Here is a 27,310-nt window from a genome sequence, read left to right on the forward strand (position 1 = left end):
TGGATGCTTTCCTGAAACAAAACCAACCCAGTTTGAAGAAGGGCATCGTAAAAGCCCTCAGGGGCTCGTTTTAGGAGAAAAGAAAGCAAGAGGAGATTTTTTTAGCTGTTAACAGAATGAAGTGTTGATTTGTCTCCTGCTGTCGGTGTCATGGCTGTTGTTTGTTAGCTGTTTGCGTATACTATAACTAGTATTCTGTTGTCTAGTTGACTTAGCAATAAATAAATGAAATCACTCTCCCTGTTAATTACTCTGTTAGTTACAGAGTAATGCATTACTTCCAAACATTGATTTAGTGCAAGGCTACTCCATAAAAAATGGTACATGCATTAATTATTTTTTTATCTTTGTGTTTTGTGAAAAGTCATTTTTAGCACCCTCTGCTGTCTCTATGGAGAATAGCACACTTACAAATTACCTCTGCAACGTCACCCCCAGTCTGTGGTTGTGTTTGAGTAATGTGGATTGATGTATGTATGTGTGTGTGTGTGTGTGTGTGTGTGTGTTTGTGTGTGTGTTTGGGGGTGGGGGTGGGGGGGGGGGTAAAAGAGGGTATTCGCCCAGGACATCAAATAAGCTAGGACCACCCCTGCCCAAGGCGTTCCCAGACCAAACTAGAAACATAGTCCCTCTAGTGTCTCCTGCTTTTGGGTCTCCTCCCGGTTGGACGTGCCCGAAAAACCTCACAAAGGAGGCATCCTGACCAGATGCCCATGCCACCTCAGCTGGCTCTATTCGCTGTGGAGGAGCAGCAGGTCTACTCCGAGCCCCTCCCAGATGACCAAGCTTCTCACCCTATCTCTAAGGGAGAGCCCAGCCACTCTGTGGAGAAAACTCATTTCGACCGCTTGCATCCGCAATCTCGTTTTTTCAGTCACTACCCAAAGCTCATGACCATAGGTGAGGGTAGGAACATAGATCGACCGGTAAATCGAGAACTTCACCTTCCAGCTCAGCTCTCTCTCCACCACGACAGGTCGGTACAATGCATGCATCACTGCAGATGCAGCACCAATCTGCCTGATCTCCTGCTCCATCTTTCCCTCACTCGTGAACAAGACCTTGAGATACCACTTGGGGCAGGACCTCGTCTAACAGTTCATTCATTCATCTTGTAAATAGTCATATTACCCCCTACTGGCTCAAGAAAATGATTTAAAAATGTGACCAAGTTACCTGGTGCCCCTGTGAGTCTGTGAGTAGAAGTCATGGCTTCCCATTGGTCCAGTCGGCTGAGCGGGTTGTTGGATATCTACTGTTGAGAGCTGCATAAATTAAGTCAGACGAGTTTGTTTCTTTGTGACTCACTCCCTTTGTTTGCACTGCTTTCTGTTCACTTCTCCACAAACATAAAATCACAAGTTTCGGTGACTAAACTGCATGTTTAATGTGAACGTGGGCCTACAGCCACCAAGGCTAATTGGAATCCAAATATAGAATAATAAACTGGCGCTTTGCCAACACCACTGGTCGTCATGGTTATACCTCCTCAGGGACAGATCCTAATGCTAAAACGAGTCCGACTCGTGGCGGCGAAGCGTCTTCTTCTTTTTCCTCTTTTTTTTTTTTTGTTTTGCCTCCTTGATGTGTGTAAGTTTGAGAGTGTGCTCGTGGCCTGTCAGTGCGACGCATCAGCAGCCGTAACAGGCGGTCCCTGTGGAGGGCAGACTGACAGGTAGGTAATGATCAAAGAGGCCGTTTCCTGTGTTTCATGTTGGGCTCAGAGAGAGACGCGTCTGTACTGCCGGTTCCAGCGCTTCTAATGGGCTCAGGTTGTAGGAAGCTTATCTCGAGTCTCGCGTGCACGTATGAACTCTCGATTTTCAGACTCCTCACATTAACACATTTCTCACATGTAGCATCACCTCAACCCCCAATGAATCCCGGCCATCTCAAAGTGCCATCTGAACTATATTGCACGCCTATGGAATATTTACCTGAAGGGGAGGGAAACACAAGCCAAGCCACCCAGGTCCGTCTCCCAATTCCACCCCCTCCCCATCGCTCCCAGAGTAAGCAGCACTATCTCTCAGACTCAGGTGTCAGGCCACTCACAGATATCTTACCCTCAATCTTGTGTCCAAGTTGCCAGTGGCTGTGTGGACAGGTTTACTCTCTGCTCTGTTCAGCCTGCCAGTTTCTGTTTAACCAGTCGAAGCGATTCAGATTGTATTTGAAGGAGGCAAAATCTCATCTCAGCCTGGATGTTTTTGGGACGTGAAGTGCGTCCTTGAAGACGGGCGTTGAAGGGAGGAAAAATATCAGCGTTGCTTTATCTGGGAGATTAAAACTGCAGGGTCACAGTAATCTGTTTTAATGAAACTGCTGAGTAATCTGAGAATCTGGAACCGTGCACGTGGGCATTTTCAGCCGACTGAAATTCTACATGATTTTTTTTTGTTGCTGATTGGCAGACTAGAGGGTTGTGTGATTGCTATGAGAGCTAAATTAACCAGCAATTAACCAATGTTAAGGTAATTGCATATCCAATCAAATAAAACTCAGAGCAGGCACTGTAGGCATGAAGAGCTGATTTAATCATCTATAAGAACCACTCCTGGATGAACTCACAGGTTTGACCTCCTGCAGCTCTTTATTTAGCCTTTTATGCTGTTTTTATTTGTGTTTGCAGCACTCAAAGCTTTGTACCAGCAGCCTTGGTGGCGATGCCAGAACTCACTGATGCAGGCATAGTTTAAAACATTTGAACATCTGGCGACCTCCTCAGCCTTTTCTTACACCTTGTTGTACAAACGCAGCACTTTTTTAGTTATATGTGATGGAAGGAAACTGCAGCTGCACATTGGTGCAGTGGTTAGAGCTGTTGCCTTGCAGCAAGGAGGTCCTGGGTTCGCTTCCCGGCCTGGGATCTTTCTGCATGGAGTTTGCATGTTCTCCCTGTGCATGCCTGGGTTCTCTCCGGGTGCTCCGGCTTCCTCCCACAGTCCAAAAACATGACTGTTAGGTTGATTGGTCTGTCTAAACTGTCCTTAGGTGTGTATGGGTGTGTGTGTGTTTGTCCTGTGTGTCTCTGTGTTGCCCTGCAATGGACTGGCTCTCTGTCCAGGGTGTACCCCGCCTGATTACCCATTGACTGCTGGAGATGGGCACCAGACCGACCCCCCCCCCCCACACACACACACACACACACACCCCTGCGTGGACAAAGTGGGTCCAGACAATGGATGGATGGAAGGAAACTGCAGCTGCAGCTGCTCTGTAGCCAGAATAGTCTTCAGTGTTGAGGTTAAACGTAGGTCACACTGGTGCTGAATCATACTTGTCTTGATTATGATTGAACAATAACTAGTAAATACATGTTTTTACCCTGCAAATAAACAACCTCACCATGTAAGATAAAGGTTGTGGACTCATATATGTTGCATGAAAACACAGAATTTCACCTCGACAGTCACAGGCTATGACAAGGTTCAACATTCTAAGCTCAAAGTGTCACACTCTAATCAGCTAATAAACCAAAACACCCGCGAAGGGTTCCCGAGCCTTTAGATGGTCTCGCAATCTAAGACAAATTACTGAAATAAATTGAATACCATACTATCATTTTTAGAGTTCCACCTGCAGATTCATGTGCACATCATGGCCCAAAAAAAAAAAGAGCAGTGCTTGCGAGGTGGAACGTGACAGCAATTTCACTCATTTTCTGGTAATTATAGCAACTTCAGGATTGTTTTGAGACAAAAGTGGCCGTGGCGCAGCGCCATGCCCGAGCCTATGTAGGGGAAACACTAGACTCTTTGTGATATAGCAGTATATATTTAAACTGAATTGAATGTTCGCATTCGTTGTTCAATTTTGTTAACAACCATTTTTCTATGTTTTATATGTGGTTGGAATCACTGAAAGATCATTATATTTAGCAAAATGAGATAAACAGCCATACAAATGTAGACAAGGGTGATAAAAATTGAGAGGAAAGAAAAATCACTCACATTCATGCACAGTGCAAGAATACTGTGGGTGAAACACTAATGAAGGAATGCAAATGAGACACACATCATAGACTTTTATCTCCTTTAACATCAGGATGCATGTTTTCTGTCTCTGTGTTTGCAGAAACCGTTAGTTAGCTTCTAAAATGAACAGATGTTTAAACAAGTCTTGTATTTCTTCATCTAATGCATATATATATCCATATATATATGTGAAATACAAGGAAACAAAAGCAGGCAAAGGCTTTTGAAGGCAACAAAAGTTGCAGATTTTGCAGTTTTTGCTTTTAAGTTAATATTTACCCAAAGCAGCAGCAAGATATTTTGCAGTCTGCCTCTCCCGGAGACACAACAGACGGAGTGAACTCAAGGTTGACCCTTTCCTTTTACTCTCTCAAGGCCGGCAGCTGCAAAGCAACAGTCTCTGAAAGGGGCCAGAGATGCGTATGGAGCTGGCAAGCATGGGAAGCTTCACATGATTGAAAGCCATTTGTTTTGCCTGCTTAATACAACATAAACTCTCCTGCAATTCATCACCAGAGTGAGAGATTTTCACGGTGCCTCTGCAAAGCCCACTAAAAATAATTCATTTTCCGTGAGCTACGGGCTCGGCGCTAATGTTAAATATTCATGTGGGCCCGGTCTAAATGACGTGGCCATTGGCACACGGTTAGAGCACACTCTGTGGAAGGAAGGAAATGTCAAGCTGTGAATAAATGACAGTGGTGGAGCTGTATATTACCCTGCCATTGTCAATTTACTATAGTTGCCCTTTTGTCTGGCCACTTCAAACCGATCCCTTTTATAATCAATACACTCAGAGAAACATCGAGCATATTGCCACGTCGGCAAAAGGAACCACGGCTCGTTGTGTTGGCTCACCCTTTATTCACTGTTTGCGTTTGTTGCCTAATTTCGCCTCGTGAATGTTAACCGAGGATTCCGCGGCCTGCTTCGGTTGCGATGGGGCATTCAGCACTATCAAAACGACTCAGTCGACTCCCTTCCAGGTTGTCGACGCACTTCGAGCTCCTCTCGTCACGTTGATCAATATGGCTTGTGCCTGTGCAGCTGTTATGGTTTGATTCGTATCGACGTCCGCGTCAGTCGGCCGCACTCCCTCCTGAGGTGTTTTCGCTGCTGACACCGAGAAGATGTTGTCATGGTTACGCAGGAATTATCCAGAGACATCACGGGTCATCTTCTGCAACGACATCAGTAAGCACAGAGGAGGGGAAGAGCAAAAAGATATAATAGAACTGACGAGGCTGAGTGTCCATTTAGAAGGACTCAAATAGAGAGCGTAATGTCTGCCGTGCATCATTTTGACGGAATAGGAAACGCTAAATGGGCTCGTATTGACAGACGCACTCTTCCAGAATTCATTTTTATCACACACACACACGTCCACACGTGTCTTGTGCAGCACACACACTTCCTCCTGCAGTCTCTGACTAATGAGGCCTGGGGCTGGAGATGGTTCCATCAAGGAACTTCCCCCACTCTCAAACGCACCTGATTGATCGCAGTGATTTGACTGAGAAAAGGGAAATGGGAAATTGAAAAATGACGGCAGAAGATTGGAAACAACGCGCTGATTATAAACTCTGTGAGGAAACAAAAGGCCTTCCCACTCTTAGCTCTCAGGTAGCAGGTGTGTGTCTGACAGGTGCCTGATTGAGGCGCACAAAAGACATTACAACTGCAAACAAATAGATGTGTTTAGCGTCCCAGGATGCAGTTAACATTTTGAGCCGATGGAAGTGATTACGAGCGTGTGAGCGGGGGAGCCGGAGAATGGGCACAGGTGTTTGGGGGAGTTGGGCTGGAAAGAAGCCGCGTTGTTGTTGTGAAGCTAATAATCCATCTATACAATTAATGGCACGCCATTACCAAGGTCATCAGCCCTGGGGGGTGTACTTAATGTGTCTCATATTGTAATAATAGAGCCTCTCTCCTGCTGAGGACAAATACATGGGAGGTGTGCGATCACAGATTTATCATCACGAAACAAAGACATTTGCTTTACAAATCCACTAATTTACCTCAAAAACGAGTCTTTATTTTGGTCTTTACCTGCAGCCATCTGCTCGTGCTCTGACGATTCAAGATAGCGGCAGCACAAATGAGTCCTTGTGGAGAGGCTTTGTGATTTCTAGAAACAAGGGAGCGACTTGGCTGATGCTGCGGCGCTTTAATGTTCTCTGAGAGCTTCCAGACAGCGAGTGGTTGGTGCAGCAGCTGTCTCTTGACCCTGCTGGACCCACACTTGCCCAGCTGACCACCTCCTCTCCGCCGTGCAGGCTGTGGCGATGACAAGCCTGTCAGAAGCATCTCCTAATGTCCTAATTACCCCACACAAACACACACGGTGCACACATTCCTGTGAGTAAGCAGAGATGCTGGCAGACGTTTGAAAGCACACGTTCACACTCCTGAGCTTCGCTCTAGCAAGCCTCTCCAGCAAGACACGATATAGATGGAGTGTTAAGAGTTTTACCAGAATAGAAAAGATGCCTCCCTCGAGACTCTTTGGAGGCTTTGATTCGAAACACCGTGCGAGCGTTTTTGATCCCCCGGCTGAATCAGAGCATAGGCTCCTCTCCTGTGGCAACGAACAGAGGCGCTCCCTCCAAAAACTTTCTTTTTACACAACCGAGGTCAAAGTTAAGAAACAAAATATATATAAAAGGAGGATTTCTACCGCGTCTCCTGAAAGGAGGAGCATAAAAAGTTGCAGCGTCACCCAGAATAGTCGATCTGAATGGGACGGGTTGTGTCGCTTTGCCAGAGGTTAAGCTTTGCCTCGGCTTCAGGCAGGGATCTCTGCCGCTGCTGCACTTTAGTCTGTGCTCCTTCAGCCCGTCTTGTTAACATGACAGAGTGGATTATTGAGCCTGGTTGGAGGAGGAACATCAGTGTACTTCCCATCAAAAAAGCAGAGTCACTTGGTAATTTATGGACCTTTATTGTTGCAGCATTCGTCACAATCAGCGCAACTTAATTGTGTGTCACTTTAACGCTCTTCCTGCCTCGTTTAATGTTGAATCAAGACATCCTGTTTAGCAGAACCGAGTTGCTTCATCACATTACTTTGTGCTAGGTGTGTAACCGAGAATCAAACGCAGCTTTTTTTCCATCATTTCACTTGTATTTTCGCTGTTTGTTTGTAAAACAGGGAGAGCTCGGCGCCTGTCGTGTGTGGAACAGCAGTCGGGCATCTATCGCTGTAAGAAACCTGTTAAAGCTGGCTTTTCACTTGACACAACTGGAAAAGATGAATACCCGCCTTAGCTGTGGCAGAGTTGCCATTAAAGTGAATGGTTGTTGTTTTTCTTTCTCTTTTTTAACTGCAGACATTTTCACGTGTGCCGCGAATGACAGACCGAAACCAAATACATTTGCACATCTTTTGTTACGTTCAAAAACCTCTTCTGAAAGCTGACCTATGTTAGCTCTAGCCTTTAATTCAAAACATCCTCTTGCATCTTTTTGTAGCTACAGATGCTTGTGGCATTTCTTTAAAGAGGAAATTCAATATTTGTAATCCGCCAGCATGTTTGAAGGATTTTACCTTAATCTCGCATTGTCGAGTCTCTCCTCAGGTGCATGTGTCACCTGCTTGTTTCCTTTTTTTTTTTTTTTGTATGCTCGTTCAAGCCAGAGATTGGGCTGGAACAAAGAATACCACATTAACGGGGAGTAATTATCCACCTCTGTGGGGACATTTGCGAAATCTCCTTTTTGTTACAGTTTATCGAGCAGAAACATGCTTTGCATTTCCTGTAAGCCTACCTGATTATTATGTCTCAGTCGACTCTGGGGAGAATTAATCTGAATATTCCCATTTGTGTTCACAGTTTAATGTTTTCTGATTTCTTATTGGCTGGTTGGACTCATTAGGATCCATCTGGGTCATGGTTACAAGAATTAGTTTTTATTTCAACTCTAACCCTAACCTCAGTACATTCAGCTGAGTAGCTTTTCATTGTTGGAAGAAGTATTGTCATCTTTTTATAACAAATGCTTGAAATTTTATTGTAAAACCTGTAATGTTTTATTAGTAAGACAAAGTCATGCACAAATACCTTTTTATTAGCATGCATGATTATAGAAAGGCTGGGTAATAAGTTGTTGAACAGTGAAGCAGACCTGAGGGGTTTATGAGGGGTTCTGTTAAAGAGGAGTTTTACTCTCTACTGTCGCTACATGCTTGCTTAGCAGGAGGATTGCTGAAAAGTCTTTAACACAAGTCAGTAACTCAATTCAATCAGCTGCATAGGAAACTTTTAAAGGTGTGGAACCCTGCAAAACCATTTTTAATCGTTATTTCTGATCATAATCAGTCACTGAGTTTTTCATGCAGGCTGAACATAAAAATAGTCTCCTACACATATCTCCTGCATTAGCTTCTGATAGAAAATAGACGGTGAAACTCTAGGATTAGAAAATCTGTATAGATCTACGTCACACTGTAACTTAACATTCATGGACTCACCCATCTTGACTTAAGACAGAAGAGGCTGTTGGTTTAGCATCCAGGAAACAACCAAGAATGTCTTGGCTAGTACAAGCCGTTAGCATTAGCAACTCCACCAAACAGCAGAACTCCTCCAGGCTTGTGTTATTTGTGGAGATAAATGATCAGTGTTGTAAAGTAAATTGAGTCAGTGGTAGAGTCACATTGCCGTCATCCATTTCAAGGCGAGATGTATAAATACCAGGAAATAAGACTCCAAATCCTGCCATGTTCAGCTCTCCTCTGATGTGGCATTCTGCTAGTTACTGAAACAGGTGCATCTGAGCTTTATTTATTTCCCTGAAGTATGACTTGCAAGGCATTATTCCTACTAGAGACCACAGCGACTGTATTGATTAAACAAGTGCCTCACACCTTTGACTAATTGGCATAATGAACTGAACTCTGGTAAGTAGGTTCAATTGGAATGTGGCTCTTCTTCCGGCACTCGCAGAGTACAGACTCTTCTGCTTTTGCTCCCTTATCTTTTTTCCCCAAGGCTCTTTGTCCTGTCTGCCCACAGAGCACTTCTCTGCATTTCTGCTGAAAAACCCAATTTTTTTAGAATGGATTTAATTAATTGGTCATTCAACGCGATTGACAAGATTTTTTCTATGATGAGAACAAAGGAGGGGGCTCCCACTTGCCCGCAAGGGACACACACAGCGGGATATATGCTCGATTCCTGGAGGGAGTGGAAGATCGTATGCCTCTCTCAGTTGTCCATTGAGGATGTCGAAGATGTGTGGATATTTGGCCTGATTATCACTGGATTTCTTCTGATTGGAGTGGGAGGATATCTGGTTTTCTGGAAATTTGGGAAGACTGGAGCGATTGGAGGGCGACCCGCACCCACGGAAAGCACCGTCCGTGTGGAGACCTCACAGACTGGGACGTTACTCGAGGTGAATCGTAAGCTGGACAATGTTCTAGCTGCGATACCGGTATTAGTGCGCAAAATGGATGTCATCTCGGAGAGGGTCACTGGATGGTGTGGAGATGTTTAAAACCTGAATTGGCTTCACTGGAGGACTTGAATGATCAGTTACAGACTTCAAGGCAGAGAGGAAAATTATCTCTGCCTGACCCAAACAAAGTCTTGTTATCCGAATCTGACGCCATGGCAGCCTTGTGAATGCCAACAACAAACCCCCACGAAGGAATGCAGACAGATGCTGTGAAAACCCGACCTACCCCCCCCCCCCCCCCCCCCCCCCCGCGCCTTCGGATTGGTGGACCTCAGCCTGGCGAGGTCATCAACCTGCAGGTGTCAATGTGCACTGCGCTCCTCCCAAGATCCCCCTCCCACCTGTGGCTACAGTGGCTGAGCGCCACAGGGCTGCTCTCGCTGGGGAAACAGGATTCCCCCCCCCCCCCCCCCCCGCACCTTCCTCTCGGTGTCTCATGTTGTGAATTGTTGATGTTCGTGCTTATATGTTTGAGGCTTTTTTTTTTTTGTGCATAGTAAAGCTACGCCCTGCCGGGAGTAACTCTGGTATGCCTTTTTTCCCTCCCCCAATTTATCCTCATGTGATCCCCTTTTCATCTAATTAACGGTAGCGCGACTCTTGTTGCGAATGACCACAGTACCAATTCTTCTGTACTGAAACAATTGCCCCTCGGGGATGATTAAAGTTTTTTTGAATTTGAATTTGAATTTAATTTGAATTTACTTTCTGAAGTACCCAGAACATGATCTTTGACCTATATTTGTATAGTGAACCTGTGGATGGCTTATTACCTTCTTCTTCAAGGTATTCTCTAAGGAATGCTTCAGGAATATGGTATACAAGGGGTACAAGTCAAGCTGGTGCAGGGTGGACTCCACCAGGTCTGACTCTTGTCTCTGACCTTATTGCTGGGGTTCATGGAACAGGATCTCAAGGTGTATTCATGGAGAGAAAGGTGTCTGGTTTAGGAACTCCATGTTCTCAGCTCTATTGTTTGCAGATGATGTGGTTCAATCAGCTTCCTTTGGTGCTTCAGCTAAAGTTGGGCGTATATTGTCTGACTTTTTACTCATAGCATTCGGCTCCATCTCTAACTGTACGACTTCCTTGCAAAGGTCACAAGACATGTTCTCACACTGTATGACCCAATGTTCAGATGTGACCTGACTGCTAACACTGTGTGTGTGGCAGTAAAATGTTGAGTTAAAAATATGCTGAAACAGTAGTAGCAAAGCAAGTCGAACTTTTCAGTCCGAAAACCCGGAGACTGTTGTGTAGTTATTGATGTCCCCCCCCCCCCCAAGTACAAACTTTGGTATTGATGTTTGTGGTTCTTCGTGCTTGCCGTAGAAGGACATGCAGAGGTTACAGGAAAACAAAAGGGAGTAAAAAATTCTTAGGGCATTTCTGGTACTTTTGGGACGGAGCGCTGCTTCAGCAACTCTAATTTCCCTCTGGGATTAATAAAGTATCTTTGAATTGAATTGAATTGAATTGAACTGAATACCCCCAGAAGGGACAAGCAAAATTTTAAACATGTTTGATATTTGTTCAACCGCACGATTGCTGATCAGGGGCTGGTCGTGAGGTGTGAATTGCTTCTTGCAACCCGCTGTATACCACACGACGCAAAACTTACCCCGACCTCAAAGATTCTTTCACAAGAGGAAAATTGGTACGAAACGGTACAAAAAGTGTACACTGTACATCCGGCTTAAGCCTTTGTCTCAAGTGGACGAAATCAAAAGTCGTGGTAATGATGTAGTATTAGAGTGAGACATTGTAGCTTCATCTACAGGTTGGACGGTGTTGTTCTGGACTGTAACGATAAATGGTCCGTCTACATGAAGTAGTAAAGTATCACCTATTGCCATAATATGAATATAATTCTACAAGAGAGCAGCCGAAATTACCTTCCTCTGTAGGTTGACTGGGCTCAACCTTAGAGATGAGGTGATGAGAGTATTAATCTGGAAGACCTCAAAAAGATCCATTGGTTCTCATCAATAATGAGTCTGCGTAGGTGGTTCAGACACCTGATTTAGATGGCTCTGGTCATTTTCCTGGCATCTTTCACTGGGAGCAGAACCTGGGGCAGACCCAGAAGTTGCTGAAGAAATTGTCTATCCTGGCCTTGGGATCCCTGAGCAGGAGCTGGAGAGGGGGAACTCTGGGGTTCCCTTGAGGACCTGTTACCTCTGCAATAATACCTTGAAAAGGTGAAGAAAAAGGATGGATGTTAAAGATAGACAGTAAATATAAAGATTTTAGATTATTTTCAGATACCTTTGAAATTTTGAAAAGCAGATGTAGTTTCGGTTGCAATGAGTTTGGTCACAAGATAAAAACTTTGAAGTACAAGCTGAAATGGAAGCGATTTCTACTGCAGACCCGAAAGAGAACCGTTTCATATGAATTTGAATATGATTACCTCTGACAACAAAGTGTGAGTAGCACAAGATCTTAGGACACATTTCTTTTCCGTTTTCCGGGCAAAGCTGATACTCTTTGATTTGTTTCTTTTGTGAAACCGCTCTGACCTCAAAAGTTGCTTGTGTTTATTGGGTCCACGCTGCAGGAGCTCACATCACCATCCGATTGAAGGAAAAAAAAGTTTAAAGCCCACCTCTGAACCCCTCTAATTAAATGAAAACACAGTAGGATGCCCACAGTAAGACTACATTTCTCCAAACACATACATAAACATGGTTTTGAAAGTAACCAGTGTGGGCGTCTCTATGGGGATCAACACAGAGCTCCAGCATCCCGTTCTGTTGTGTCCTCTTACGCAGTGCAATCACACGCCAGGCTGACATGCAACACGCTGCAGATCATGAGCATAAATAAGCTAGGGAATGCTTTACCTGAAAGAGGGAGAGTTAATTCAAAGGCATCACTCTAGTACTAAGAAGAAATGTTGCCTCATTAGTGTTACCCCACTGCTTTTACTCAGCAGTAGCGATGAAGAGAGTGAAGCTGCACTAACTGCACAGACATCTTGTCTCCGGAGATCTTAGCCTGCCTCGGTGACTGAGAAAACCTGCACATTGTTATGTACTCATTTGTGTGGCAATGGGTTGAGCAGAGATCCCAGAATGCCAAGAATCCGGCCTTTCGAATGCTCACAACGAGCCAGTTTCCAGCAGGTAATGTGACACAACCGTTGGTGGAGAGCGGCTCCATTTCCCTCATTGTGCAGAGGATGATAAGCAGGAGGCTGATATCTGGATGAGAAGGAGAAGAGGTGAGGAGACAAGGACAGACATCATTTGGAGGACGGGTTGGCATGCCTGCCTTCATTCCATGTGATTGACAGATTGGTGCAATGGGTGCAATCGCTCGAATGCCATCACGCTCGTTTCCCTAGAAATCTGTCTGTCAGTACTGTCTAAGCAGAGCGACAGCCATGACATCTAATCACAGGCGAGCTGGCACCTCATAACTTCTACCTAATGTGCTGCAGGTACAGAGGAGGGAAGGGGGGCATGGCCCGACACCGCCACCGCCACGCTATTTATAGCCCCTTCAGAGGCCACCAGCAGGAAGTGGATCATACTGAGGGGTTAGGGATGGTGTCACCACTCTCTTCCTCGTGTCCCCGTGTTTAGATATAGGTCTCTGTTGACAAGATTAAAACAATGAGGTGTCCTGGTGCCTGGGTGATACATTTTTCTGGGTTATCCTTCTGACAGCGTAACATAAAACGAGGGCAGATAGACTGCACATACAAGATGATAGTAAGTCATTTACATAATGTTGCTACAACATTATAATTATCTGGCAATTAAAGCAGCTCAAAAACCTCATTATGGGCTGTCCTGACGGCTGGATGGACTGGAGCACTCATCGAAGCCCAAGTCGGACCATCAGCTTTCTCCAAAAGCCGTATAGTGTTGGATTATTATATAATAAACACACGTTTTTGACACACTTTGGGTGAGAGAAGAAAGGGGAAAGCTTCATACGCTGAGGCACCGCAGCAGACTCCCGGACCATGTTCAGATTTATTTTCCCGTTGTGTGAGATTTTTCACTTACAGTCCGGAGGGAATTGTCGACATGCTGAAAATCCACAAAGGAGCCTAACAAGGACATGTGTCATACCTTACACTCTTATTACACTGGCAGTGACAAGTGAGACAAGCAGTCGCTTCAACATACTGTGTGTGCCTTACACCGAGGTGCTCGTTGCTCACAGTTTAAGTAAAGAAGCCCCAACATCAGTGTGAAATGTCAATATCATAAAATACGGTGTGTGTGTGTGTGTGAAACTTAAAAAATGTAGATGAGCAGCAGAAGGCAGGAGGAAAGGAGGGATACATGTGTGCGGGTGGCTCGGAGGACTGTTCTTTATGAATGGCAGACAATGAGTGATGGAGGCTCTCCGGAGGATACAGAGCCCTGAGCAATGCTGCAGGGACCTGGGAACACGCCAGTCTTTCATGCCCCGCGAGATGCCAGTTTGGGTGGGCACCGTTCCGGACGGGTGCTCTCTCCTCTCCAGGATACACCGACGGTCCCGGGGGAGAGTCTCCAGCCTGTGGCTACTCCACAGTGGTGATTGCTGGAATCTCAATCAGGACCATGAGGAAGGGGTGGAGAAATCAAAGACCTCATATTCCTTCCATTCCTTCATTTTGAGGCAATTTTCTTTAGAAAAGAGCCTCATGATGGTAAAATCACAGCGGCAGAGGCTTAGTATGACAGCTTTTGTGTACTTAATTGGTGGGAAATTTCACAAATTTAATATGGGGCTGGAATTTGATGGTTTTCAGCGTGCCTTTTTGGTGAATGTGAAGAAGTGTATTGTTACCAATGTAATATGGCTCTAAGCGTGTTTCCTGTCTGCTTACACTCTTTTTTCTCTCTCTCTCTCTCTTCTGCTCTCATCCTCGCTGCAACAGGAGCTGCTGAAATCGTGACAGGTACTGCCTGCTGTTCGTTTGGAAGCGCCTGCTTCTTTGCATCTGTGTCTAGTGATTGCCTGTCTGCCTGAGTCTGTTTGTCTCTTCACATTAACGTGGCACAAGTCGCGTTAGAATCCCATGAGCTCCAAACGCTCATCTCCTATTTTCATTTGGTGTCATAATCAACATTTCACAACTTGTAAAGGCAGATCTCTAATCCACTAGGAGTCCTTTTAATTGGTCCTCGATTGTGTTTCTGCTTCAAAAACAGATGGTTTGCTAATCTCATTCAAGTTTTAGACTTTCTTACCAAACAGTATAGGAACAAAAGTGTAATTATAGGATTAAACCATGTGTTTGTTGGAATTCTCAGCCACTGAGCTAAACCAGTATGCTCTCCCATGCCCTCGTCAGATTTAATTAATTAATTATTATTTTTTTCTTTTCTGCATTAAAAAGGAGCAATCATGACACAAACGTTAGTATGTCCCCATTTTATGGAAGCTGATCTTAGATGCCTCTATCTTTCTGAGTGTAAGTAATGCTAATGGTCTCTTTAGTTTTAAATTAGATTCAGAGACATTTAGTCTTCCAAAGCTCCTGCTTCATTCTTTATTCAAAATAAGATAACATTTCCCATAACTTCTCAGCTGTTCGTCAGTCTAAAAGTTTTACTTTTGTTATGCTAAAGGGCCGTCTCCCATTTAAAACTTGCCTGTGTGTAAAAATAAAAAATTATTAACATCTTTTTGTGGAATACATTATTTATGCTATTTATTGATCAATTCAAGTTTATTTATACAGCGCAAAACCACGACAAGAGTCGTCTCAAGACTTCACATAGTAAACATTCCAACTCAGGTCGGTTCATTAAGCCAATCAGAAAAAAGTATCCTATGTAAGGAACCCAGCAGGTTGCATCAAGTCACTGACTGGTGTCTGCGTCTACAGCAATCCTCATACTAAGCAAGCATGTAGTGACAGTGGAGAGGAAAACTCCCTTTTAACAGGAAGAAACCTCCAGAGGATCCTGGCTCAGTATAAGCAGCCATCCACCACGACTCACTGGGGATCGAGAAGGCAGAGTACACACACACACACACACACACACACACACACACACACACACACACACACACACACACACACACACACACACACACACTAAACAGGTAAACTAGTAGTAGCACATTCAATGTAAAAGAGAGTAAAATGTCATTATCAGGAGAGGGAGAATGTGGTTAGCAACAGTGTTCAAGCCGCTGGCCCCCACCATGAGGCCACCACAGCTCAGCAGAACATCATTGTAGCTTCTTCTGGGGAGAAAAACAGACGTTTTGGTGTTGGGATTCCTGCTGAAGTGTTGGAGGCAGGGCAAGGGAGAGCCCTGAGACTTGGAGCTCCTTCCATCTCCTGCGCATCTTTGGGGGGCAGATCTGTGGCTCCTCACACTCTCTATTGGACGCTCCTATAGAGAAACCTTACATATATAAGCGTGGGTACACACACAGGTGCTCACGTGGTGCTCTCATAAGTATGGACTTGGGCACATTCAACACATGTCGGCTGTGGTTGGCACTAAATGCGCTGTGATTTATTATCGCAATTGTTCAGTAAAACAATGTTTATTTTATATGTCCTCATTAGGTTGACGCAGTGATAGCTTGCTCCTGTTGTATTGCTGTGTGCCCCTTTTCTTTCTCCTTCTACAGGTCTAGAAGCAGACTCTTGTTCATCATTGATTGTTTGTTTTGTGCGTTAATTCTGTGTGTTTTGCCCAACTTCTTGGTTCTTTTTATTAACACAGAAAAGAGTTGTGTTTTTCTTTTTTGCTAAAGTTTTCACCACTACTGCGATCTTCTTCAGAGCTAGCTGCTGTTGATGCTGCCAACAGCAGCTAGCTCTGAAGAAGACCTTTTTCTGTAATTTACAACTATGGTGATAAAACATTTGTAAAGATGTTCAGGTGAGAAATGCAAGCCTCAGGTGAAGATTCTTGTTTTTGTTCCAGTCGTTTTTCACTGCAGAGAAAATTTCTACTTTTCAAGTTTTGCCAAATAAACTAAAATATCTCAAAAACTTTATCTCAGGTCTGTCGTATTTTGACATCTTGAGAGCAAGAAGTAGGGAAGATTTTGATGTTTTTTTATGTGTATGGTATGTAGTCATCAGAAGACTGAAAAGCAATACTCATATTTTCTGATATTAAAGGGGCATTATGGAAGTTTTACAGCCAAAACATGTATAGAAATAATAAATTTCTTCTTCATACATTCTCCTGCAATGCCCTGGTCCTGTAGAATGAGCCCTGGCATTTTTACTGTGATTGCCTGTTTTTCTGTAAAATCACAGAAAAACAGAGCTGCTTGGGTCGAGCAGGCTGCTTCATGCGCGTTCACGCTCAGCCATAGACCGTAGCATTTGCTATCCGTAGCTTCAGCAGCAGAGAGAGAGGCATTGCCACGTTGTTGCTGTTCCTAACGCCTAGTGACAAAGCTAGCTACATTTCTGAGGACCCTTAGCTACTTTCTGTAGAACTTTCTTCTAGATATTCCTTGCAAATTAGCAACAAAATAGCCATTTTCACTCCGTTTCAGCTGTCATCAAGGATATAAAAGTCACAGATACAATGGTCGCCACTGGCACTTTAGCTCACCTAGTAAGATGTCGGACTCCCGTGCAGAAGACCTGGGTTCGATAACATAGTTTATTCAGAGTTTCTTTTATATTAATGGTATATTTTTTTACAGTAAGATGCCCAAATTTTTATTTGAGACTCGCCGAACGGCATTGAACTCTCGGATACAAAAGATGTGGGTTCATCTTTCATTTTGGAACAATTTTTCAAGGAAGGGAAGCTCTGTGAAGCTGACAGACTGACCCATCATAAACCTTTGTCGGCTGTGCTGAAGAGAAAGTTACAGAACCAAATTATTTAATTAATTAGCTGTGCATTCTCCTGTACGCTGTCCTCCGGGCCACACACACACACACACACACACACACACACACACACACACACACACGGGACTGTCTCAGCTGTTATTTTCGTTAAGGAGTGTGCACGTACAGCATGCGCGCCTCGTGCACGAGCCTCCTATTGAAGCTGCCGTTACGCTTTTGGCCTGAGGGGGCAATCGCGAGCATAAAAATTCTAAACTCCGTAAAGTCCCTTTAAATTACGGTGTTGTAACTCCTATACAGACTTTTGATTATACTGATGGGTGTGTTGTTGGGATTTTAGAAATATAATTTTTATTCCATTAATGGTAGACCAGTAATATTGAGCATCCCTAGAGTTCCATGTAAATACAAAAGGAATGGAACATTTTATTATGATTCCCAATAAATCGAGTAACAAATAGCGTTGGAGGAAACCCTTCATTAATTCACTGCAGCTAAAAACTGTCTGATTGATTCATAGGATGTTGGACCTTCCTCCTAAGATGTTTTACACTTTTCCCTGTTCAGTTGCACAAATTGGGACTATGGGAGGACAGTGGTCTGGTTTGAGACATTTTAAACTTCTTTGTTGTGACTTGAGTCCTTGAAGCAGTCAGAACTTGTGATCACCCCCTGGAGATCTCAGGAGTTTTTTTTTTTTGTTCTAGTTTCTAATTAATTTAATAGCAAAAATTTACCAATCAGGGCAGAAGTAGATCAGGGACTCTTTTGTACTCTAAAGTATTTCTTCTTTAATTGTCAAAAGAGTATAATAGCCTAAAGGAGAATTCAAGTCGTGTCCTTGCCTTTAGCACCAATAAATAACTCCTAGTGGATCCAACAGCCGTAGCCTCAAGTCCGGAGTATGACACAAATATAAACTGTCAGAGGTTTTGCTGTCTTCCCAAAACCCTTATAAAGCTGCCGTAGAAGATTTACAGAACACTCAACTCTCCCTTTGGGCGTCTTCCCGAGACGCTTCTGCTGATACCGGATACCCACATTTCAAGAGGAAACGAGATAGTGCTAAACACTAGTTGCTGTTTTCTAGATCCAAACCCCTTTTGTTGTCCGTGACTTCTAATGATGTTTTTTGGGACTCTGGTAGTTTGTCCTAAAGGTGAGTGGTAGCATTCAGCTGCTTCTTCTCTGATAATATTGAGCCATGAACCTCTCACACCAGTGGTGCTCTGTTGCTAAATACGTGAGTACGTAATGAGTGGAGAACACAGGGAAGTGATGCGGTTTGGCCATTCCAACAACCAAATGGTTCAATAGGTTTCGGTCTGAAACTTTATTGGCAGAGATTTTTAGACAAATGCGAGACAACCACCTCATTTTTTAATCTCCATAACATATTTATAGCTATACAATGTTAGAATGTTGTTAAGAGCAGTGGTTCCCAACCCTTTTCCATAAGGACCCCCTCGACTGTGTCGAAAACAAGCCAGGACCCCTCCAACTTTATTGCCTACCCACAAAGACATACGGTGTTGTAACTCCTATACAGACTTTTGATTATACTGATGGGTGTGTTGATGGGATTTTAGAAATGTAATTTTTACAAATATAATCTTTATAACCTGACAACCTCAGCACAGACAATGTTGTGAGAAGCCCCATTCAATCTTGTGACCCCAGGTTGGGAACCACTGGTTAAGAATCACGAAAAATAATGTTCATTTATTTTATTTGTGTCAGTCTCCCAACTTCAGGCCACGGTTGTACTCTGCTTCATAAACTCCACACAAACTGAGATTTTGTGTAAGGAAACAATGCTAACCACCTCATTGGGCAGCCCTAGGTGAGATTAGTCAAACTTCACGTTGTTTACATCATAAAATATAACCCATCTGGTCATACTTGAACTGTCACCAACTGAGTTTATTTCGTCCAGAAAAGTCTGATGCCATAAATAAAAATATTACCAAGCTTTGCTTCTCTGCTGTGAGAAACATTGGTCCAGAAATTATACATCATGGAAGATAGCTGTAAACAAGTGTTGCTGATGAGATTTAAATCTGAGCTCTATATTGTGGATAAGTATTTCCGGACTATTCCTAACATACAGCTCAATAGGATACTTGGACCAAATACCTCCTTGGGTAATGGCTCGTTTCACTCTTCCTCTGATTTTGAGCTTCAGAGGGACACAAACCCTCTAATTTTTCCTTTCAACATGCTCCTTAGCTACTCTCAAACTCACTCGGACTATTTTTAAAGATAAACACCAGTTGGAAATATTTTAACCATTTTCTACACTTGAACTGATTTCATCATTAAACATGGCAGAATGCTAAACTTGGATATGTTTTCATGTAGAAAATAACTTTGAGTGTTTTTGTGCTGCTACACAAAGGTTCCATCATATTTTTGAACTGCATTTTTAATACACCAATTCCAGTCCTATAATGAGGCACTTTTAAAATTACTGGTAAAAAGATGGCAGTCAAATACGATATGATGATAAATTCATTCACATCAGAAACAAATGTAATGTTTCAGTCCATAAATACAGTGATCCCTCGTTTATCGCGGTAGATGCGTTCCAGACCTGGCCGCAATAGGTGAAAATCCGCGAAGCAGGGACACCATATTTACAGTACAGTACTGTAATGTAAGTTGCAGTGGGCCGCACGGGCCGAATATCTTGCCCTCCAGACAGAACCTGAAAGCACCACCAGTAGGCAACGACTTATAAAACGATACACTTTATTACATGATCAACAATAAGACACAATAATAAAACACTATGGCCCAAGCCCGCTCTCATAAAACCAGCTTTCCAGGATGAGCCACACAAGCAGCGGTACTTAGCTGTCTCAGATGCGGTGACCCCCCTCCCCGGGGTCTGAGCTTCCAACGCCGTCCAGCGCCCCGGTGTGCAGCTTGCGAGGACGGCGGTACGTCCACAACATGAGTCCAACTGCCTGAGTCCATAGCGGCAGATATCGGCGTGGTCTCGGCATCCACTATGCCCAGCCCTCGCTGCCTAAAGAAGGCAACCAGCCTTCCCTCCTAACACTGGAATGCTGCATGCCTGTTTAAATGTCTTCGTCGCCGGCAGCCCTAACCGACTGCGAACGACCCCACCCCCCAAAGTCCGATGCCACAATGACAGGTCGACCACTCGCACATCTCATTAGACCTGCCACCCTTTTATCCTCCCTGGCCTCATTATCCATAACGAGGACCAGCTGGTGTCCAATCACCACACCCTCAGAGCCCGGCAGCTTCCGTCTTCTGTCCATCGCAGCACTATATTGAATCATCATATGATCACATTCTCTTTTTGTGAGTAAAACTCAAGAAAAAATTTTTTTTACTTGTTTTTTTTATAGTTTTATTACAAAAAGTGCATTTTATGATGAAATTGACGAAAAAAACAGCAATTTCTTAATATTTCGCGTAGAAAAATACCGCGAATCGGTGAAAAATACCGCAAATCTGCGAATTTCCCTTGAATAAGGCTCCAAAGAAAAAATCCGCAAAGTCGTGAATCTGCGATAAACGAACCGCGAAGTAGCGAGGGATCACTGTATCCATATTTTTTCATTTTTTGTTATGTTGCAACATTATTATTTAAAGGGACACCGAGCATCAGAGATAGTTACATTTTAGTTAAAATAGGGGCTATCTGATATTTTTGAAAGCTTCTCAAACAAAGGGTCTGGGAGAAATGACACAGTGCTAATTATACCCTTCTTACTTGTGAACATCCTTAAAACAGCATTTCATCATGAGGATCAGGCTTTAATGACTAAGAAGGGTAATGAGAGAAAAGACAGGATCCGAGAGGAAGAGGAGGAAACTTTTATTGTTAACGACGGTCTGGTTGTTGGTTGAAAGAACTGCTGCAGCAGACAGCCGTGACACACGGGAGGGAAGCGGGGGGGCTGTCGGTCCTGCGTTTTGCTGCCCCTTTCATGTCGTTTGAAGTGAAAACAAGAGAGAAAAGTTCAAAGAAGGCACCAACTTGGTTCAAAAGGTAACAGTCTCTGAATTTCTGATGGAGGAGCCGGTCCACTAATGTTTCCTGATTTCATCAACTTTTGTTAAATTCGGTGGTGGTGGTGGTGGGGGAGCCTCCATGCCAGACACTACATGCCAGCTTGTACATCCCCTCAGAGGGAGCACAGACTTTTGAAGGTCTGTATTTTCCTCAGACTGTTTCATTCAGTATGTTGTGATGCAGGAACAGGAGGGCAGCCATGTGTAGAGATACGGGCACTTTACTCTCCCAGACAGCTGCTGGAATGAGCGTGAATTTATCAGCCAGTCATCTGTGCTATGCCTCTGCCCACTCCCCCCTCCATGCCCACCCACCACCCAGAATTAATGACTGCCTCTCCTCATTTGCACCCAATCATGACCAGGATGCCGGGGCAATTGAAAATGTTTACTTCAATTGCGAAAACCCTCCACGTTCCACAAAGTGGCTTGTTTTCACTTTGATGGGATTGCTAATCACAGCGATGTTATTTATGTGTGTTTTGAATTTTAGATGAGCCTTTGCCGGGATATTGGAGGGGGACCAACCTTGCTTGGGGCTGCTAAACCTTATGGAGAATTTATCTTTTCCGTTCCCTTTCTCTCAGCCCAGCAGATTGCGAGCGGGGTAACCTTGCTTTGAGGCTGCTCTGCTGCCGGTTTGACTGCCAGATTTATTACTGCCATGAAATAAAATAGACATCAAAACTTTTCATATTGCTTTCTGCCTCATCTTCTGCTGCATTTATTACTTCTACAGAGGAATTCAAATCATATCACTTCAGTCTAATGCATTTCAAGACTCTAAAGGCTTTATTTGTTCAACAACCTTCAAATATTTTAACATTTTGTGATTTTATTAAATTTTCATGTGAGCATAAACATAATTAGTAGATTAATGAACACTTTTATCTTAATTTAGCTCATCTAAAGATTAATTTAAATATATAGCTACTAGCAAATAGCTTTTTACCAATATCTGATATGCCAATGCTCATAATATCCGATACTGATAATAACTGATAGTAATAAATGCAACGTCTCCCCACTAAACCAATTTAGGTAACTAACATCATATATCTGCTATCATGCTAACTTTAAACATTACCCGTGCAAAATATGACAGCTACTTATATTTAAGTTAGTTGAGTCAAACAAACCAAAATATTCCTAAAACTAAGCCTTGGATCTGTCGAACCGCGGAGCTCCTTTTCCACTGCAGCTCTGCTGTCAGAGCAGCTACAGGTGATCTTTCCTGTAGCAAGTTAACATCCATCACATCAAGCTGTTGTTCATTTTAACCCTCTGTTGCAGTTCTACATAAATGCTAATACTCTGTTTTGTGTCCTTTAATTTAACAGGTTCAGATTAGTCAAGTTAGTCTAATAGATTTATTAGTTGTTAGAATGATGCATCTTTTGGGGTAAAATATATAATACTTATAGTTTTATTCCACCAGGAAGTTAAAGCATAGATCTAAGATGAGCTCTCTTAAGATTGCTGAACTGTACAAGGATTGAGTAAACCATGCAGGAGTGTGTCCAGGGAGTGACCTGGGGTGGCACATGCTCTTGGAGTCTAATTGGTCACCCCAGGTGAAATCCCACTGAGTTTCATTTAAATTGACTTTAAATTGTCCATAAAAGGCTCGAGGTTATAAGTCCCAAAACAGTTGGTGGCACCAGGTCTATAGAACATGTGCGCATTATTATTATACATGTTTTCTAAATAACATAAATAGGATTTTGAGTCACGTTCAGCACTCCAGTTTGTGGTGATAATGCACCAAGGATTGCTTACAAGAAGAAGAAGAAGAAGAATCCACCACCACCACACACGCAAAAGCATATTCATGGGTGCCCATGGGCCACCCCATGGACACGCCACTGGAACCATGAAGAGCTTAAACCACAAAAACAAGCCAAAAATAAACCAACAAAGACACTATTGCAGCATTTTGGTGTGGTGAAGGAGGTCAAGGCTTTCCTCCACATACACAACAAGGGTTACATTCCTACATCTGTAAACCCTCCCATTGGAGCAGCACTGGTAAAGCAAACAGGACTTCGGACAACACGGTTTATGGGGTTAGGTTTAGGGCATCATCCTTCACAAAATCTTTTCATTTTTTATTTCCAGTAAATTTGGGAGCTCCACTTTGACCCATGACCATTTTTCCTACTCATTCTTCTTCATGGCTTCTTCAAGCTGGTTTGTGCCAGTTGGAAAGCAGCTACTTGGTGCTTTACCACCACCAACCCCAAGACTTTTGTGGACAATGTAAAGTCAAGTTAATTGGAGCTCAGCGGGGTGGCATGTGCTACACCAGGCCACACCCTAGACACGCCCCTGGAAGAGATTAACATAAAACGTAGGATGAACAGTGTTCCTACCTGGAGAATGCGGCCCCCTCAAGAGGATTCCTCACATTTTTGTGCTAAGGTTGTGAGGTTACCAAAATTATGTTTGCAAACATAAAAAAAATCCCAATAACACATCCTACCATGTAAAATAAGGAGAATACATTTTCCAAAACAATGTTTGCAATGAATCACTTTTAAAGTATTCATGCGGGTAGGAGTTGGAGGGTCAGGCTTGTCTTAGATACAGGAAAGGAGGACCTCAAGGAAAACCCAATGTTTGTTTTTTCAAACTAATGAAGGCTAAGTTCTAGACAATAAAGGATAGTGTAAGAAAACTAAGCATGAATATGATGTGACTTGTTGATATGAAACATGACAAGGCAGGTCGTTTAAAGGGACTTAACAGAGTTTTGAATTCTTATGCGATTGCCCCCTCAGGCCAAAAGCGTAATGGCAGCTTCAATAGTAGGCTCATGCACGAGGCGTGCATGCTGTACGTGCACACTCCTTAATGAAAATAACAGCTGAGACAGTCCCGTGTGTGTGTGTGTGTGTGTGTGTGTGTGTGTGTGTGTGTGTGTGTGTGTGTGTGTGTGTGTGTGTGTGTGGCCTGGAGGACAGAGGACAGGAGAGCGTGCAGCTAATTAATTAAATAATTTGGTTCTGTACCTTTCTCTTCAGCACAGCCGACAAAGGTTTAAGATGGGTCAGTCCTCCTGCATTCTCAGATCATTCCCTTCCCTTGCTTGAAAAAAGGTTCCAAAATGAAAGTTGAACCCACATCTTTTTTATCTGTGAATTCGATGCCGTTTGGCGAGTCTTAAATAAAAATGTGGGCATCTTACTGTAAAAAATATACCATTAATGTAAAAAATAAAATCTAAATAAACCATGTGCACATCCAAAATCGAACCCAAGCCTCCAGCACGAGAGTCCGACATTTAACTAGGCGAGCTAAAGCACCAATGACATCTTTCGTATCTGTAACATTTATATGGTTGATGACAGCTGAAACAACGTTCAATGGCTATTTTGTTGCTAATTTGCAGGAATTATCTAGAAGAAAGTAGCTAACCGTCCTCAGAAATGTAGCTAGGTTCATAGGCGTTAGGAACAGCAACAAAGTCGCTGAGTTGGCACTACCTCACTCTCTGCTGCTAAAGCTACGGATAGCAAACGCTACGGGCTACGCTGAGCGTGAACGCGCATGAAGCAGCCTGCTCGACCCGAGCATCTCTCTTTTTCTGTGATTTTACAGAAAAACAGGCAATCACAGTAACAATGCCAGGGCTCATTCTACAGGACCAGGGCATTGCAGGAGAATGTATGAAGAAGAAATTTATTATTTCTATACGTTTTGGCTGTCAAACTTCCATAATGCCCCTTTAAACGATAATATGCAACAGTTATAAAAGATAAATAATACAAAAATAAAACAATTACAATAAAGAAATGAGACTGAGATAAACCAAATAGGCATCTAATCTAATCATACAATGAAGCATGTAAAAATTAAGATTGGATGCAGAGTCATTTATTATTTCTGTATGGTTTCTAAAGGAAAAAGTCTTTATAGATTTTTCTCTGTATATTTTCCATCTAAAATTTAAAGTTATTGGAGTTAACCTATGAATTGGAAACTAAATAGTAAGCACAAATGCATGTTTTATTTAGTTTTTATTTTTTTTTACAGTTAAAACGATTAGAAATTATAAACATCAGCTTTTATTTATGGAAATTCAATGTCAGGATTCTCCTAACAATAAAAAATGTGCAAAGTGCTTGTAGCTCCTGCATTTATACAGCTCTTATAATACCTACTGTTGTGGTATCCGCTTGTGGTAGCCATTAGAAAGTACAATGAGCTGACTCCCTATCACCATCTTTAATTTGATTCATGTCTAGGTATAATTCAGATTTATTTGACCAAGCGTGTAACGTGTACTGCTTTCTAAAACCCTTTAATTGCCCACATTGTGTACTTTGGCACATAATCGGTTGTCTGTTTTTTTTTTTTTTTTTACCTATTACCCTTCTTTTGTCCTGAACCGGAACGCCGGCACCGGAGTGGAATGAAATGGGTAGCTCATTGCATCAGACAGGTCTGAGGAGCTTTTCTCCACAGGAGGTTAATTTCTTATTGCTCGCCGCGTTCGCAGAGTTCATTTTGAATCATGTTAGTTTGGCTGTCCGTTCCCATTATCACTATCTGAAAATGCAGGCGTTCTTTTTTCCCCCTCTACTTTGTAAATGTCAGAATGCAATAGAGGTGTCTGACAACTCAGGCATGCAAATGCGCTTTTGATGTTTCCTTTTTTTGGAGGGGGGAGTGTGGCTTAGAGAGTTGTTCTCCCCCTGGTGTGAATCTGAGACATTAAACATATTCTTTTTTTTTTTTTTTTGCTTTAAAAACATTTTGGTTGCTGGCAAGTAAATATAGTGCAAGGTGACTTCTGATGTTCTTCTTCAGGACAGCGTGAACAAAGCCGGGCTTTTTGTGTTGGGGGTTTAGAGCGGTGGAAGTTCTGACGACACAGTCCAAAGTCTGTCTGCGGCGTCTGTGCCAGTGTACAGAGATTGATTCACATGCTTGTTCTCCTGGAGATAGGAGCACACGCTGGTCACATGGTGCCTCAGATGGCGAGATCGAATCGAGCTTAACCATGAACAGCATCCAGCTCATCTATCGCTCTCCTCCTTTCCTTCTCACCTCCACCGCTCCGCCCATATCTGCCACTTTCTTACACTTGTTCTTTGTCCTTTCTCCTTCATATCCTCTCTTTTCTCTGCATCTTTGTGGGCAGCGGAGCTTACAGCCCATCTGGCACTCGCGCACAGGGCCCACTGTGAGCCGGGGAGATCAATAGTGACAAACACTGCACATGGCTCTTATAATAAAAGGATTAGACATGGCTGCAAGCAGATGATCTACACAGTTTATTCACATAGCTTCACTTCGTGTCGTTCCTGTTGTAAAAATCTAAATATTTAATAGACTGCTAATATCCTGCCAGGGGAATTTGATTTTTTTCGGCCTTCTGCTTGTGTTTTGCAGTCGACAGTCAGAACCTGGCGACTGACAACGTGTCGGTGATCGAGGGGGAAACGGCTACCATCAGCTGCAGAGTGAAGAACAACGACGACTCCGTCATCCAGCTCCTTAACCCCAACCGACAAACCATCTACTTTAGAGATGTTAGACGTGAGTGCTTTTACTTACGTCTTGGTCCTTTTACAGTAACTGAGAGAATCAGAGTTTACCACCACAAAGGGATGGAGTTTGTAGAAACCTTGTTTTCTGAATTTCTGGCTGTGTACTCTACAAGGGTTGGATTTGTGCCTCCTACCAAAGTAGTTCTTTCATGACTAACAAAAATGTAGATTTTTCTTTTCACAAATAGTTTTCACAGATTTGTTTTTAGTTTTTTTCTGGTAAAACAAAAAGTGCTGTTGCACCAGTTAAGGGTCAAGTTTTAAAACTGATGCAGGAGGAATTAAACCAAAAGTTTGCAGAACACTTATTTTACTTTAAACCAGCCTGAAGACACTCGATACTGAACACATCAGTGTTTCAGTGTGTAACACTACAATTAGAACAGCATTACAGGGATCGCCTTGGCCCTTTAATGCGTTTAGCTTGCTGAACGGTCCCTGTTCAGACAAATGGAATAATGAGCTAGTGGTTG

At 43.2% G+C, this 27,310-nt stretch overlaps 1 protein-coding gene across 4 annotated transcripts in view; it reads left to right on the top strand.

The window, feature by feature from the left end:
• The window catches only part of cadm1b (cell adhesion molecule 1b), a 274,258-nt gene that overhangs the window by 164,688 nt on the left and 82,260 nt on the right, over positions 1–27,310 (top strand). For 3 of the 4 annotated variants that reach the window (XM_054742548.2, XM_054742550.2, XM_054742551.2), the window contains exons 2-3: positions 14,326–14,346; positions 26,680–26,826. In XM_054742548.2, the coding sequence (XP_054598523.1) occupies positions 14,326–14,346; positions 26,680–26,826 (168 nt within the window). The remainder of the gene's footprint in view (positions 1–14,325; positions 14,347–26,679; positions 26,827–27,310) is intronic. The other variant, XM_054742549.2, reaches the window with a different exon arrangement.

The sequence above is a fragment of the Nothobranchius furzeri genome, chromosome 13 (assembly GCF_043380555.1).
Source record: "Nothobranchius furzeri strain GRZ-AD chromosome 13, NfurGRZ-RIMD1, whole genome shotgun sequence".
NCBI lineage: Eukaryota > Metazoa > Chordata > Actinopteri > Cyprinodontiformes > Nothobranchiidae > Nothobranchius > Nothobranchius furzeri.